The 16,324-nt window shown below is 44.7% G+C and overlaps 1 protein-coding gene and 1 long non-coding RNA gene across 3 annotated transcripts in view; one reads left to right on the plus strand and one right to left on the minus strand.

Annotated features, from left to right (window-relative positions):
* The window catches only part of SHB (SH2 domain containing adaptor protein B), a 70,041-nt gene extending 60,575 nt beyond the window's left edge, over positions 1-9,466 (minus strand). The window contains exon 1 of one of the 2 annotated variants that reach the window (XM_065744268.1): positions 8,777-9,466. In XM_065744268.1, coding sequence (XP_065600340.1) covers positions 8,777-9,334 — 558 coding nt within the window. In that variant the 5' untranslated portion in view covers positions 9,335-9,466. The remainder of the gene's footprint in view (positions 1-8,776) is intronic. The other variant, XM_065744267.1, reaches the window with a different exon arrangement.
* LOC136053533 (uncharacterized) overlaps positions 1-16,324 on the plus strand; it is a 229,227-nt gene that overhangs the window by 108,624 nt on the left and 104,279 nt on the right. The gene's annotated exons all lie outside the window — the stretch shown is intronic.

Raw genomic sequence — 16,324 nt, forward strand, 5'->3', positions numbered from 1 at the left:
CTACGAGACTCATCAATTTACCTTTCAATACACTTAGCATCACAATGATGAACAGGCCAGATCAGTCATCCATTCATTTCCAGTGTTGGATTGTGCAGGAGGTGCAGCCTACAGCCAAAGACCTCTCTAACTCTCCCACTAGAATTTTCCATTTGAGCTTCATGACAAGAGTGTGGGTGGAAAAAATTAGAAGTGTTTGTCCAGTGCCCTGGGGACAATGTTTTCTTCCCAAGACATAATGCAGTAAGTACTCGGGGCAGATCTCAACTATTTAACCATGATCCTGGAGCATATGGTAGCTCATAGCTTTCAATCCTTATCCACCTCTAAATTATTTGCCTAATCCTCCCGATACAAAATTTTTCTTCAGGATTTGGCAAATTATCCAGCTTGCCTTCTTCACTGCTGCTGCAGTCTCAGTAACTCTGCATTGCTTCTTCATGTCTGTTAGCCACAGCACAGCTTCTCAAATGAATTTCAAGTTTTACACTGACCACTGGACAATTGTATCAAGCACTGTGGCTAACCAGGTTATTTATTTAACACAGACATCTCAGGATGGCAGGCAAGAGAGAAGCAAGCGGGACAAATGCTTTCTACTTGACTTAAAGGGACACTAAAACATCACTTGAGGAACAATCTACTGTAGTGCAACACTTACCAATCTCTACAATGTCAAAGCATAGAAACTACACTCAAGAGTAGGTAACACATCTCTGGGCCATTCATATCTCATTCAGACAGTGCATGTTGGATCTTTAAAACTATGTCAGGCACACTTACTGTGACTTTCCTTTGAAGAGTCATTCTATTTTTAAAAAAAGTAGAAAAATAACCTCAAAAAAACAAAAATCATGCAAGAATAAAAAATACATCCTGAAACATCTCAGAAGAGCAGAGATCTTAGTAATCTTTCAAAGATGCTCCTCTTTGTAGCCCCTCAGCAGCATTTAGTGCACAGTCCTTGATAACTGCACATAATAATTGGCTGAAGCTCCTCAATGGTCACCATCACTCCCCTCCCATGCATGAAGCCCATGGAATGGTTTAATACCTTTGAGATTACTGTAGTCACTGGCAATCCAATTTCAGGTATTTCTGCAAAATCACATGGGGAAAATGCAAGCATTACTGTTTGACTTCAAAGTCTGGGATTTGGCTACAGAAAACAAAGCAGTTTAGCAGGTATTTTTCACTCATGCCAAACAGACCACAGCTATTTTTTAAAGAGTTAAAGATTAACAAGTTATTCACATTACACGGGCTTCCATCCCTCCAGAGAAAGCATCCTAAGTACTCGCAGGCCACAGCAGCTGTGAGTGGTTCTACTGGCTTTTTTTTTTTTTTTCCAGCTAGAAATAAAACACTACGGTCAAGAAGACAAAATGACTGGCTTGTAACGTAAATGAGGAGAAAAGTGCCTAAACTTCAGTAAGACCTCTGAGACTGCCTTCAGTAAGACTCTCATGAAGAAGCTGATGAAGAAATGGATGAGCTAACATTGGAGTGAATGGTCAAGCCTAGACAATGGTGATCAGTAGTATTACACCCTAGCTATGGGTCACTAAGTATGGCCATAAGGTGGGGGTCAATGTGGGGTTCAGTTCTGTCTAATATTTCCATTAATGATCTGGATGATAGGGCAGTATATCCTCAGCAAGTCTGCAGATTCAACTGGGAGGAGAGGCCAGCATACTAGAGAGTTGTGCTGCCATCCAGAGGGACATCAACAGGCTGGAGAAATGAGCTGAATGGAAGAACATCAAGTTCAAGAAGAAGATGCTCAGAGCCTCACCCTTGGGAAGGAACAGCTCCAGGCACCAAGACCCGCCTAGAGGCACACACGTGAAGAAAGGCTTGGCAGGGAAGAACCTGGGCATCTTGAAGGACATGAAGTTGAATATCAACCAGCAAAGAGTCCTTGACACACAGAAGGCTAATAACACCCTGGGCTGCAAGAAGCAACTACCAAAAGGACAAGGGAAACGAGCTCTCCTTTCCACTCATCCCTGATAAGGCCACTCCTGAAGAACTGTGTCCAGCCAGGCTCTCCAGTAGAGAACAGTCATGGACATACTGAAGAGAGACCAGCAAAGGGCCACTAAGAAGACTAAGTAACTGTTCAGCCTGGAAGAGAGAAGGCTCAGGGAATATCAGTGTATGTATACCTACAAAGGGAGGGTGCAAAGAGGACAGAGCCACAGCAGGAGAACTGTTGGACAGGTTGCTCTTCAGATATTCCTTCCAACCAAATATGTTCTATAATTCTGTTTCCTGCAATAAAGGATGAGGCCCTGGTGCCAACCTCACATATTTTGGTAACCATTTGAAAAATGTGACTTTGAATATAGATGGGGAAACAAAAATTAAAGCACCAGACATTAACTGCTCCAGAACACATACTGACCACCTCTCAGGCCACAGGACACAGTCTGGAGGAACAGAAAAGCACACAGGCTAATTCCTGTTGTCTGGCAAGAGCATAGGCACATAACATCAAGACAGAACTGTCTGTGACTAAAGATGTAATCAAAAAGCTTACACTGGACAATTCTAGGAAAAATAGACACAAGCAGGTTTAGAAAACAATTTTGTCCTGAGTTTTTGCCTAGAACGTAGCCTCAACCTCATAATTAACATTCTGCCTCATCCTCTCAGTCCAAAAGGAATAAGCAGTTTGCCTCTTTTCATGAGTGCAGAAATTAAGCACATGATTCTGTGACAACTCAGAGCCACTATCTCCAGGTAGAACAGACATAATGAACTTGGAATAACATTCCAGCATACACACGAGTCTTGCATGCTCCCTTATGAAGCAAGGGAGAGCACACACAGAAGAGCACTGCAGGCATGTGTTTCTGCTTTCTGGGCATCAGGTAAGCATGGCTCATAAACATTTAATACTGAGGTTGCACAGTAGGGGGGTGAAAACTGGACAAAGGTCCGCTGCTGTAACATTAGCCTTTTTCAGAATGAGGCCACAGGGAACACATACAGGTACAGTCTTCCAGTAAATGATTCAGTAAGGGGTTCAGAAAAAGGGCAAGTCAGCTATTTTGTTTGAATCAAGTTTGCAGTTAACGCTGAAAAGGTATACATAACACACTCTTTCAGAAAATCACCACACCCTTCTCCCACCTCCACGTTTCCAACAGCTTCAAGCTCCCTTCAGCTTAGCCTTTTTCTGCTTCAGCTCTCTTTGTCCAAGAGATGAAAATGTGGATCATTTCCAGAGCTGAGATGGTTCTCAGCTGTGCAATGCAACCGAGAAGCCAGGGCTACTTCTAACCAAACAGGCTACCACAACACTTGGAACAGACTTAACATTTCTAGCACTCTACAGGTTCAGATAACAACTAAGTATCTTACCATAAGACTTTGATAATCCCTTGATCATGATGCTCATGTTTCTGGAAGAATATATCTCTAGCAGAGTCTTACTGCTTACTGCCATAATAGTATCATGAGATGTGTGGAAAACAATACAGTTTGTATGGGCTTGCACAAGCCACTCTTGAAGGTTCGCAAAGACCAGCAGCCACTGCTATCTTCTCTTCCAGACCTGTGGCTTCAAGTCAGAGCCATATGGCAACACATACTGCATTAAAGAGAGAAGGTATGTTTCAGAGCACAGCCAGTTGGAAAGAATGGCAGCCTGACAGCCTGCTGCAATGGATTAAACACTGGAATACAGCAAGGTCTCACCAGTAACTCAGAAGCTCTAGAAAGTATATACGTGGAAACAAATAACCCTAACGCTGCTTAGGTATCTTGAAATACCAGCTGTAAGACACTGTTAAATACAGCTGACTTGTTCCCAATTGCAAGACCAAAGACAGCTTAGACCTTCTGCATACAAAAATAAGACAAACATCTCAACATTTTCTAAGAGGTTTTAATCATGCACATATGTTAATATTGGAAAGCTCAAACAGCATTTCCACAGCCTAATGCAATGTAAGAAAGGCATCTCTTTGACGCAAAATACGGCTTTAGCCCTCACACTTAGCTAGCATTCAATCTCCATACCACACACTTCTGAGGTAAATTCCATGGAAACTAAGTTTTCCCTTCCTACACAAATGCAGGATTCACGTAAGCCTTCAGACTTCTGGAAATCAAGTCAATAGCTACACTGTCTTGAATGGTTTCCTGCCTGACTGCTGCTGCCACACAACATTTACAGGCTCTCTCGCAAGATCAACTCCACAGAGGCAGAGCTATTTTCTAGAGGATCAGTTATACCCACTTCTGCACAAATGGGTCTTGCAATTTGCAAAGTCCCCTACACACACTATCAAGATCTGCTACACAGTTCTGTCTCTGCAGCATTCAGAGAGTTGCTCATTATTATAAAATAATCATATTTTACAAGCCAAGTACATGGCAACTCCAGCTCTTAAGCACTAAGAACTTATTGAAACAGAGTGTAATGCAGCTGCTATCTGAATAGTTCTTGAGTTTCAAAGTCAGATAGGAAAGTATTTAGGTAAGAAAATACACAGAACAACCTTTTATACCCTTATCTATTACTAATTTCATGGATTTACACCAGAAAAGAGTAACTCAGGAGGACTTCAGCTCACTCCTCACTAACAGGTTTGTCCACTGAGCTGATGGCAAGCAGAGTCTCACTTCTGTTCTTGCACAGATGGGCAAACCTAGCAGCTCCTGAATGTGGACACACCATTCCAACTCACCTAAGCACATTTTTCTGCTGCAGAAGAACTAAGTATTCAACTTCTCCCCAGCCTGCAATGAAGATGGAGGCCAGACATTTCTTATCACCCATACTGGAGGAACTGAGATGAATCTGCCACAGATTATAACCTAGTCTGATCTCCCTTGCTTTCAGGTACTCGTTGATGCTAAAGCCCCCAAACCTGCCTGACTGTACTACCTATGTAAAGAAGTCCACAAACCATTTGACTTCAAAGATACCTGCCAACGATGACTGCCTCCCGTCCGCATTTCTTGTGAAGATTGCTCACTATTGCAGGTGCATGGTCTGCTACCAATCTGACTTTGGTCAGCATTCTTACCTATGCTTATCAAAGGCACTTGAACCCCAAATGAGTTACATCTCTGCAGTTACTTTCCCAACCTGTTTGCAATCTTGCCAGATGCAGGCAGGCCTCCCAATACTTTTAGTATGCATCTCCTCTGCTACCCAGATTATCTGGTCTATCATTTTCCTGGGAATTTGTACTATCTAGTCTGCTGTTATTTACACTTTATCATTTGTCCTTTACATGTAACCACACTGAAGAGGTACCTTCCTAGATCCCCATTCCAGTATCTCTCACAAGTTTAACACACAGCAGTTCTAACTAGGTATCAGAAACAAAGCTTGAAAAACCACTCACTGAATATGTGGGAAACTATAGTTCTCTGTAAAAGAAAGCACAGCATTATTGTCATATATTCAAAAAGAATAAAACAAAGATTAGAAGTGCTGGAACAGACCACAAGACTTCAATGAACACTCCTGGATTATTACACTCTAATATCCTTCTGTGATAAAAGACCTATATATCAATTTTATTTTCTTTCATTCGTAACACACATCCTTAAGCTATGCTACTCCCCTTGGTCAAGGAGAATCTGGTCATAGGTCATCTAGGAAAACTCAACACGTACAAATCCATGAACTCCAACAGGATGCATACACAAGTGCTGAGGGAGTTAAGAAGTGACTTAAGCCACTTTCTATTATCTTTGGAAGGTAACAGAGATTTGCCCAAGTACTGGGGGAAGCCATTATCATTCCAGTCTTCAAAAAGAGCAAGAAGGATGACCAGGGAAAATACAGGCCAGTCAGCCTCACCTCCAACCCTGGGAAAGTGATGAACAGCTTGTCCTGGATACCATCTCCAAGCAAGAGGAAGAAAGGGAGGTTGTCAGGAGTAGTCAACACAGATTCGCAAAGGGGAAATCATGCTTGACCAAATAGGTAGCCACAGCTATCTGTGTGGATAATGGGAGAGCACCAGATGTTGTGTATGTTGAATTCAGCAGTGCATTGAACACTGTCTCCCATAACACTCTTGTAAGATAAACTTAGGAAGTATGAGATAGATGAGTGGACAGTGAGGTAGACTGAGAACTGGATAACTGCTAGAGTTCAGAAGGCTGTAATCAGTAGCACACGGTCTGGCTGCAGGCCTGTAAGTAGCAGTGTTTCCCAGGGGTCAGTACTGTGTTCTGTCTTGTTCAATATCTTCAACAATGACCAGGATGAAGGGAAAGAATGCACCCTCAGCAAGTTTGCTGATTAAACAAAGCTGGGAGGAGTGACTGACAGGCAAGAAGACTGTGTTACCATTCAACAAGACCTTGACACACAGGTGAGTTGGGTAGAAAGGAATCTCATGAGCTTTAGCAAGGACAAGTGCAGAGTCTCACAGACTGCAAGAAACAACTCCACGCATCAGTACAGATTAGGAACTCTGTAGAAAAGGACCTGGGCGTCCCTGTGGACAACAGGTTGCCCATCAGCCAGCAGTGTGCCCCTGTGGCCAAGAAGGCCAATGGTGTCCTGAGGTGCATTACAAAGAATACAACCAGCAGGTCAAGGGAAGAGATCCTCCTGCTCTACTCTGCCCTGTGAGCCTGGAGTACTGTGTCCAGTTCTGAGCTCCCTAGTTTGAGACGGGGAACTTCTAGAGAGAGTCCATCCAATGGAAGGCTACTTCTGAGGAAAGGCCAAGAAACCTGGGACTGTTCAGTCTGGAGAAGACTGAGAGGGCATCTATCAATGTTTATCAATATCTAGTGGACAAGAGTCAAGCCAATGGGGGGCAGGCTCTTTTCATTCCAGTGACAGGACAAAGGTCTATGAGCACAAACACCAACACAGGAAGTTCCATTGGAACACGAGAAAAAACTTACAGCAAGGTGAGGATAAGCACACCCTCCTCTTCAGAAAGAGAAGGCTTCCTGCTTGTCATGTATACTTCTCTCTCTCTCAAAACCAGAAGGAATATGGTTGTAGCATGAGTATTCTGTACTTCTGGGGAAATATCCTATATTACAAAAGTGCAGGCTGCTCATTCAAAGTGAATTTTAGAACCAGCAGCACACACTTATAATAACAGAAGCTAGCAAGGAGGGTTACTTGAAACAGATATCATTTCCATTTTGCAAATTGTGTCAGTGGGCTTAAAATATTAACAGTAATAAATCCTGTCCTATGTTAGAAAACAGCAGTTGCACTTGGAATCATTTTGCCCTAAGCAGTTATTTTCCCTACAGCATGAGGCTGTTGAAAGTATTTGCCTGAGAGCACTTGGTCAGAACACAGGTAATTGACAGAGGAGTGAATACACTGAGACTGTAACTTTAATGATGATTCACTTCCGAGAAAGAAGTTGTTTCCCGTCAGGAGCTACGTGTAAAATGACAGACTGTGTATTAAATGCTAGTGTTTTAATCTCTTGTCATTATCATGACAAGCTGATATATTGGGAATTCCACCTGGACAGGATACAATATATCAAGTTGTCATGAAAATGCGTTGCCACTCAGTTCAACCCTGCTTCATACTTGAAACACGCACTCACAGTTCATTTAAACTGATAAGCTCAGCACATGCTTAGAATTCCTGTGATGAGACTATTACTCTGCAGAAAAGCTGATTTCCAACACACACACACAAAAGCAAACTTAAAGTAAAAGCAGCTGTAGTCTCTGCTAAGCCTCCCCCCCTGTGACCCGAGTTCCTGAGCCTGGAACCTTCCCAGCACTGCTTCTACAGTGTTTTTGTAAATATTTGTAGAGAACCACCACTAAAAGACAGGAGATCATTTTCAGCCAAGCCAGTGGCTGCAGAGCTTGCTTTGGCTGTTGGCTGGAGACACAGATGTGTAGGGAAGCACTGTGCTGTTGTAACACAGGACTTTAAACAACGTCACCTTCAGCACTGAGCAAGGAGGTGAAGTGGTTAGAGAATGACAATTTTTCCAGTAAAAGCAAGAAGGACACCGTTGTTTTGATATAAATTCTTCCTGTACGCATATGCTAAATACAGATGTAAGAAGGTTGATGAGTAAATATCGCCCTGCAGAGCATGTCTCCTTCAGCACTTACAGCCAAAGCCTGTAGCAAGCACTGAAGTACGCAGATTTGCAGAGGATTATTAACACAAAGAAAACCCCTTCCAATACACAGTTGCTTCTCAAACAGACCGTAGAACAGCCTGTACCCTGCTCTGACCGACTATCAGTCCCCACACACCGAAGCAAGCACAGTGCTGGTACACAGTCTGTCCTGCACAAAACTGTCAAGGGGCTCCAGAGTGACTGCAGGAGAAGAGAAAGCAAAAACCACCACCACCACACTAGGCACACTCCCTGCTACTCACACTGCAGCACCAGTAGACCAAGCAGCCCTCACATGCCCTTGGCTCAGGCCTGTTGTCACCTTGTCACCCCAGGAGCTGAGCTGATACAGTGCAATTGTAATCATAGCACATACAAGGAACAGGCAACACACTCCACGTTCCTCCACAACACACCTACTCTGAGACAAACCGGAGCACCAGCAGAAGACAGGTTTCAGGCTGGATATTAGTAAGAACCTTAGTGACTCTTGAAGCTCCATGACATGCCCCAGCGCTTTTCAGCGGGGTAGGCATCCGCGGGCACCACCACCGAGGTGCCAGCCCTGCACGCAACGATCTGCACCACGCACAAAGGCCTCCTCCACTGAGACGAACGCCTCCCCGGCCCCATTCCCACAGCCGGCCCCGGAGGGCAGGGCCGGGCCCGGCGCTCACCTTCTCTCTGGCGGGTGCGGAGGCCGCCAGCTGCTCGCCGCCGCGGCCGAACTTGCCGCCGTCGCCGATCTCCACGCGGATCAAGCGGTGCCGGGGGGAGATGTATCGCACCTCGGGCGGCGTGCCGGGCCGCCGCTCGCTCTGGCTGCGGGCGAGCAGCGGGGAACTGGCGGGCGCGGAAGCGGCGGCACCGCACGAGGCAGAGGAGAAGGCGCGGGGAGCGGCCGGGCTCGGTTCGTCGAGCGCGCAGGGCTCGGGCCGGCACAGGGCGCGCAGCTTGCGCAAGGAGGAGCCGGGCCCGCTGTAGGGGTCCTCGAAGTCGCGGTCCTTCTGCGCGCGGTAGGCGCGGAGCAGCTCGCTGGTGTCGTCGCGCAGGTGGCGGTGCGGGAAGCCGGGCGAAGTGTGGTGCTGGTGGCGGTGGAGGTGCGGCGGCCCGTCGGGGCGGGGCGCGCCGCCGGCACCGTTGCGCTTCTCCCTGTAGTCGGGCCGCGGAGGCTGCGGGGGGCTCTTGGTCTTGTTGTTGCCCAGGCTGAAGTACTTATTCAGCCATTTAGCCATCGTCCCCTCCGGGCGCGGCCCCTCAGCGTCTAGAGCTACCCCCGCCGCCTTGCGCGCCGGCCCCGCTCGCCGCCGCCCGCATGGAGCAGCTGGGCGGCGGGGCGGGCCGGTCGCCCCGCTCCGCGCACCGGCGGCTTCCCCGCCACCGAGTCGCCCCGGCTCCCCGCAGGACGCAGCCGCCCTCGCGAGCACCGCCGCCGCACCTACACCGCGGCCCGGCCTGACCTCAGCACGCAGCGCGGCGAGGGACGCGGCTGCGCGGGGCGGGGCAGCGGGGAAGGGGCGGGGCGGGGCGGCCCGACACCGTGGGAGGGGCGCGGTCGCGGCGCTGTGTCGACGCAGCGGCGGGTGGGACAGGCGCAGCTTCCGGCGTTCGCTGTTACTGGAGAATATTCCCGTTTGGAAGGGACTCGTAAGGGTTATAGAGGCATGGAAATATTGAGGAGAACACCTCTAAGAGCACCGAGTCCAGCCGTCAGCCCGTCCCCGCCCTGCCTGCTTACCACGTCCCTCGGTGCCGCATCCACACGGCTCTTGAGCATCTCCTGGGACGGGACCCCGCCTCCTCCCCGGACAGCCTCTGCCGCAGCCTCACCACTCTTCCTGAGGAGAAATGATTCAGCTTACAAAATGGTCAAGTCCCCACTAATTACATCTTTGTGAGGCTTCCATCAGCCAGGATTCAGACCACCAACACAAGCACTAAGAAGTTTGTTCTTTTCCTCCTAGGATCACCATTATCATCTCTTCAACTCAGATCAAATTTATGACAGGGTTTTCAGACCTATACTTTGATGTGGGGAACCACCTCCTTGTTGCTTTACTGAGCCCATGAATGCAGGGTCTGCAGCTCAGGATTTCTTTTCTTTTGACAGAGGACAAAGCTCTGAGGAAGACCTTCCCAGTCTAATGGGGAACCGTGGACAAGTACTTAGCACAGAGGTCTTAACTTGCATTCTGCACAGAAGAGTGGCTTGAAACTAGAGCCCCTTCCAAAGTTGGGAAAGACAGTTTTATGCAGGGAGATGATGTCATGTTCTACACTATTGCTGTTAGTCACTGGCCCTCTTTTTATCTTGTACTTAATATCCATAAAGCAGGAGAAAGAGAAAACTCTATCTGCCTGGGATTACAAGTCATCTGTGTAGTAATTGCATTTTTGCATTATTAAAGTCCAACCTCAGAATCATACCCATAATACATTTGGCATATCCGCATCCAGTCATGATTTCTGAAGGCAGAACAAAGTCAGTTGTGTTCACAACTATATTAGAGATGGATTGGATTTTCACATGAACTTTTTCCTCTGGTTTTGTGGGCCATTTTAACCTTATTCTTGACACATTCACACAGTATGAGAAGTCTCATTCTCTTTTGAATGTCAGAAAATTTATTGGGTTTGATCACCTAGACTGAATGTTGTATAGTGACTTCCTGAGAGCAGAGCTCCTCCATTGTCAACACAGGGTTAAAATGACCGTAGATTTTCGTAGAGCAGCCTTCCTGACTGGAATGAACCCTGAAAGGTGTCCAGCTTCTTACCTAGTTACAGCCAGGGAACTTCAGAGGTCTGCGAGTCTCCCAGAACCGCTATTTCTAGGAATGGCCCTTAGGCAAGTGTGAGTTTCTGTCCAGAAGGGAGATGAGCTTCAATTTCTTTGAAACTCCAAGGACCTCACTGTTTAGAACACTAGCTTCCTAATTACTCCCTAATTCCTGTTCTACCAGTCTTTCCACCAAGAATTTGACTCCAGAAGGGGGGATGGGAAAGGCAGGAAAGCCCTGAGAGTACCCCAAGCTTAGTCCCATAGCCATCTCTTATGGATGTATGAAGAACTGCATTTTAAACTTAACCTTTGCAGACAGATAGGTGAGCAAAATGCTACCAATGCAGGGCAGCTTTCCTAATACTCCAGCGGCACACTTAATTTATCTACCTTTGAATCTCATCAATATGTGAATATAGGAAAGTCAGGGAGCCTGGGTAAGCGCCGAACAACCCCAAACTGGGTGCTAACTGGCATAAATGAAAATAGAAGAATCTGCAAGATAGCATAGCAGAAAAATGAGATTAATTTTCTATCCCTTGTTGAACATACCAGCCTCCAGCTGGCACCATCCTGAGCCTGTAAGGACCACAGCACCCCTGGCTGCTTTCCAGGCCCATGCTCATGCAGTTGCTCCTGCAGCACTACTAATTGCTGCTCTATGTCATGTGGATCTGTGGTGGAACCAGGCTTCATCCCTTCAGAGCTTGGAATGGAGTTATGAATTATGGCTGGTTAGTTTCTGACATTTTTGTTTTTTGCTTTGGTTTTTTTTTTTTTTTTTTTTTTTTTTATGCCAGATGTGGGAAAGAAGTGTCAGTAGTTCTGATCCTGTTTAGCTCTTCATCTCTTGAAGTAGAAGCACTAGGAGAGGTTTGTAATTTGTTCCTACTTAGAGAATGAGTAATACTGAGATTCTTATTGCCAACAAGACCAAAAGAAGAGCTGGCATTTGATACATATATATTATTACATGCAAGCGTATATTATTTTGCATTTGTGCTGAGTGTGCACACTGCTAATTATATTTATTTAGTTAAATTGTGAAGTTAAGGAGCAACATCTTGGGAATTTACAAAACATTCATTTCCCCTCACGTGTCTGGTTTCCATGTGTAATAAGTCTTGCTGTATATTTTAATTGCATTTCAAATTAAGATAAAGAGGAAAAAGAACAAGTGCCATACATAGCAAATAACTTTCTGGATTAATAAACATGCAAACAGTCTTGCCATGTATAATTTCACCATTCTCTAAGAAAACAAGTCCAACATTTTTCTGTATTGATTAGCTCTTCAAACAAATTCTCACAGAAGGGATGGAAAGTAGAAATTATTCCATTTTTTGCAGCTTTGGGCTAGGCAAAATCACAAGCATTCAACACATTAAGAAATGCCATTGTAAAACAGAAAATGTTCTCCTTATTGATATGCTTCTTTCTTGATGGCTAATGTTGCATACTTCAGAAGGGGTGTGTAGTATCCATAATGCTTTCAGATTTCTCTTAATTGTGCATATTACATCACAGGTATGTAATGATTCCAGATTAGTTTGTGACCCACAGCCTATCAAAATTCTAACTATTTTCCTTCCTGTATGTGTCTAAGCGTGAAAATCTGATTTTTCTGCTTTCCAAAGTGACCACCTACAGCAAGTAGTTCACTTCTGCGTAGGTGGGAGTGCTCGTGCTGGAATGGAGTTGCTTTTCCTCTCATATTTTTCCTTTCTGATAACCTCTTTCCTCCCAAAAGGTAGTGCAGTTCATGTCCAATGATCTTTTCTTTTGTCTTATGGATAAGGTCAGATTTTGAAGTTTTTCTGTCACTTACAGGTGCCCTGTAGAGAGAACTACTCATAACACCAGCTAGCAACAGGACATTGTGCATTTGCAAGCATTCTGAGGATTTCTGGCCCTGGGTAACAATGTGGGCTGCATCATAGGTTTGCTCTGGATGTAGGCAGTCTAGATCATAGGAATTGAGCTTTCCAACACCAGCAACTCATCAGAAAATGGTTAGGTCTGACAGAGATGTAGCTGCAGCAGCAGAAAGTTCTTAATGGATTGTAAAATCTGCCTGGGATCTTCATTCAGCCTGTGAGGCTGAGCATTGGCTGGCTCAGCTAGATATGCAGTCATTTTGTTGCAAGGATTTTTTTCCCTGCTTTGTGTTGCAATGTGCTATAATCTCAGAATTTCTGGTTTCTGCTTTGAGGCTCAGTGCTTTTCGTATCTTTATGGCAGTAAAGGGACTTTCTACTAGTGATGAAAAGTTAGGCACTACTGCGGGGGCCCAAAGTGGCACTGTGATCTCCACAGTGTGTAGCTCAGATCTCAGCTGGACAAGGCCCTGAACATGCAGATTTATGCTGGCCTGTCTTTCACTGGGAGTTTGGACCTGAGTTCAGAAGATTCTGTCCAACCAAAATTATTCAGTGCATCCATGAATCTGCTCTCCTTTCTACATACTCTCCAGCTCCCGTGCTCCTGTGCTGCATAAGACAAAACATGTTCTGACCTGAAAGCCTCTGCTGGCACAACAGGAGGATTTTCCTGATGGATATGTTTGATGGCTGCTCTACTGAGATTGTTATTCATTCTGAACTCAAAGCTGTTGTACCACTCCACAGTCTTCCCGTTGTTTGCTGCTTTGCAGTTGTCTATATGTGTTTTGTCAGTGCTTCTTACTAAACTCTTAGAAGAGTTTTCTTAGAACCTCTTGACAGATTCTCCAAGTCTTCACTATCTGTAAGAAACCTACATATATTTAAGTCATATGTATTTTTTACCAGCTCAGAATTCAGACTCCATTCCCAGTTATTATTAGCAAACATCAGCAATCTTAACATGGGTCCCACAGTCATTCTCTTGCTAATGTTCTTCAGAAGCAGTCATTGGCCGTTTGTTCCTTCATTTCCAATCTCTTAACCAGTTTTTAATCTCTCACAGGATTTTGCTATTAGTCTTTCATTTCTTCAATTCTCTGATAAGACTCTTGCGAGAAACAGTATCAGGAGCCTTTTGAAATCCTAACTATATCCTAAAGTCAGGTCATGCTCTATCTATCAGTTTCACATTTTCATTGAATTCTAACAGTAGTGAGGCATGGCTTCACTTCCCTAATCTTCTTCTTAAATTTATCCAAGGGCTCTGTGTATGTTCATATTGAAGTGATACATTTCAAGTTTTGAAGATACTTTGCTGTTCCTAATCATATTGTTTTCAAACCAGAACTCTCAGCAGTCCGGTGAACTACAAAAGCCAGTACATCATCTCTACTGGAGCACTTTTGTGCTTACAATGCAAATGGGACCTTGTTTTGCCTTGGTATACTGGCTTTCCCATGCAGCATTCATCTGAAAAAGGCTTCTGCTCATACCACAGTAGGAATGACAAGGTTCAGACTTTGCTGTATCTGAAGGGTACAGTGTACCCTTCCGATGACAGAAAGAAACAAGAACTAAATAGTAGCTCAAAATTGCTAACTACTGTTTTTCCAGGCTTTAGTTCTAGGATAAAACAGCTATGATGTATTTTGATTATTTCCTCTGTATGCCTTACATAATACATATCAGTCTAGGCTAAGGCAAGAAAAGAATAGTCTCCATTCTTCCACGCTGCTCTGCCTTGAGCTTCGCCCTCTCCCTTACAACTCTTCGGGGGAAAAAAAAAAAAAAAGAAAAAAGAAATGAAAGAGAAAAAAGGAGGCAAAGGAAACAAGATTTGTTGACATCTCCCATTCTAAACAAGGGTGTATGGTTTCTGCACAGATTGAACACTAACACTCCATGACATCAGCTGAGACTCTAAACCACTACAGATGTGTTTACTACTAAATTCTGACAACATTAGTTCTGACAACATCTAGTAGAGTATTGCAGAGGCAGAGTGATCACTAACACCAAAATACAGATTTTCGTTGTGGCATATGAATTGTTTGAACTGAAATGTTTTAATGATAGATATTCTTGTCTGTACTTCGTATTCATCATTTTTTTAGTTAACTCTCATTTTTGTTAGAAAATGTATATAGTAATATTAAGTAGGTTAATTTTCTCATTCATATGCATGGTTTATGAATTGTATGTTATGGAATGAATTGTAGTCATCAGCCTCCAGTGTTTTTGGAGGGAAGGATAGTAATAATAAGAGCTATTCCCTCACAACATAAAAGGGGCAGTGGAGCCATGGTAATCTGATGCAATGATACAAATGAGAAGCCATGGGGAGAACAAAGGAAGAGAAAGAATTCAGAGGTCAAAATGTGCTGCTAAGATTAAAGAAAAGAATATAAATTTAGACTATTAAGTGATCAAAACAGTTTGCAGTACCACCATAGGAGGAAGGAAAACGTGACAGTAAACCTGAAGAAACAGGACAAAACATGTTACAGCAATAAATTCACTAGGTTAATCAGTGTTCTTCCAACAAAAGGCCACTGCACAAGGCCAGACTGCCCAGTTGGTGGAACAGAATTCTTCCAACGACCATGTGAAGAAGCAAGGTCTGATCCAGGGAAGTCAGCAACTTGCTCATGTGCAGCCTGTACTGAACAAATAGGGAAAATAATTCTGATCCAGGGCTCACTGACAGGGCTTTAAAACAGATTTGAAGGGGGAAGGTGATGGCAAGACTGCCCATGACAAGGTGTGGGGTAGTGTAGCTATGTTAGAGGAACAAGGTGATAGCACGGCCCTCAACATGCTGCATCTTATGACGATGAAGGCAACAGGGAGACTAAAGGTAAACACTTCAAAGGAGTCAAGAATTTACCCTCTGTGAAGGTGATGAAATCATCTGTCCAGCTAAAATGCTTCTATACCAATGCATGCAGCTTGAGAAACAAACAGGAGGTGTTGGAAGGACTATGCTATTGGAAAACCGTGATGTTTCTGAGACTAGTGGGATGATTCTCATTAATGCAATGTAGCAATTAATGGCTACAAGCTGTTCAGAAGGGACAGGCAAGGAACAAGGACAGGAGGCATTGCCCTCAACATCAAGGGAGGAATTAATAGCAAAGAGCTATCTCTGGAGAATGGCCGTGAGCATATCAAAACCCCATGAGTGAGAGAGACAGAGACAACAAGGGGAGCCTTGTGGTTGGGATCTACTACAGGCCACCTGATCAAGAGGAGCCTGTTGATGAAGCCTTTTTCCTCCAGCTACAGGAGGCATGACATCTGCAGGCTCTGTTCCTACTGGTGGACTTCAACTACCTTGCATCTGCTGGAAAAGCATTATAGTGACCTGTAGGTGATCCAGGAGGCTTATGGAATGTGTCAAGGACAACTTCCTGAACCAGGTAATACACAGGCTCTCCAGGGGATATATAGTACTGGACCTGTTTCTCATCAGCACAAGTGAATGATGAAAAGAATGATGTCTGCCTTACCTCTGTGCTGGGGAAGATCTTAGCTATGCTAAGGCACATGGAAGAGAGGGA

This window comes from Cyrtonyx montezumae, unplaced genomic scaffold (assembly GCF_038088225.1).
Source record: "Cyrtonyx montezumae isolate F1298 unplaced genomic scaffold, pur_monq_1.0 scaffold_30, whole genome shotgun sequence".
NCBI lineage: Eukaryota > Metazoa > Chordata > Aves > Galliformes > Odontophoridae > Cyrtonyx > Cyrtonyx montezumae.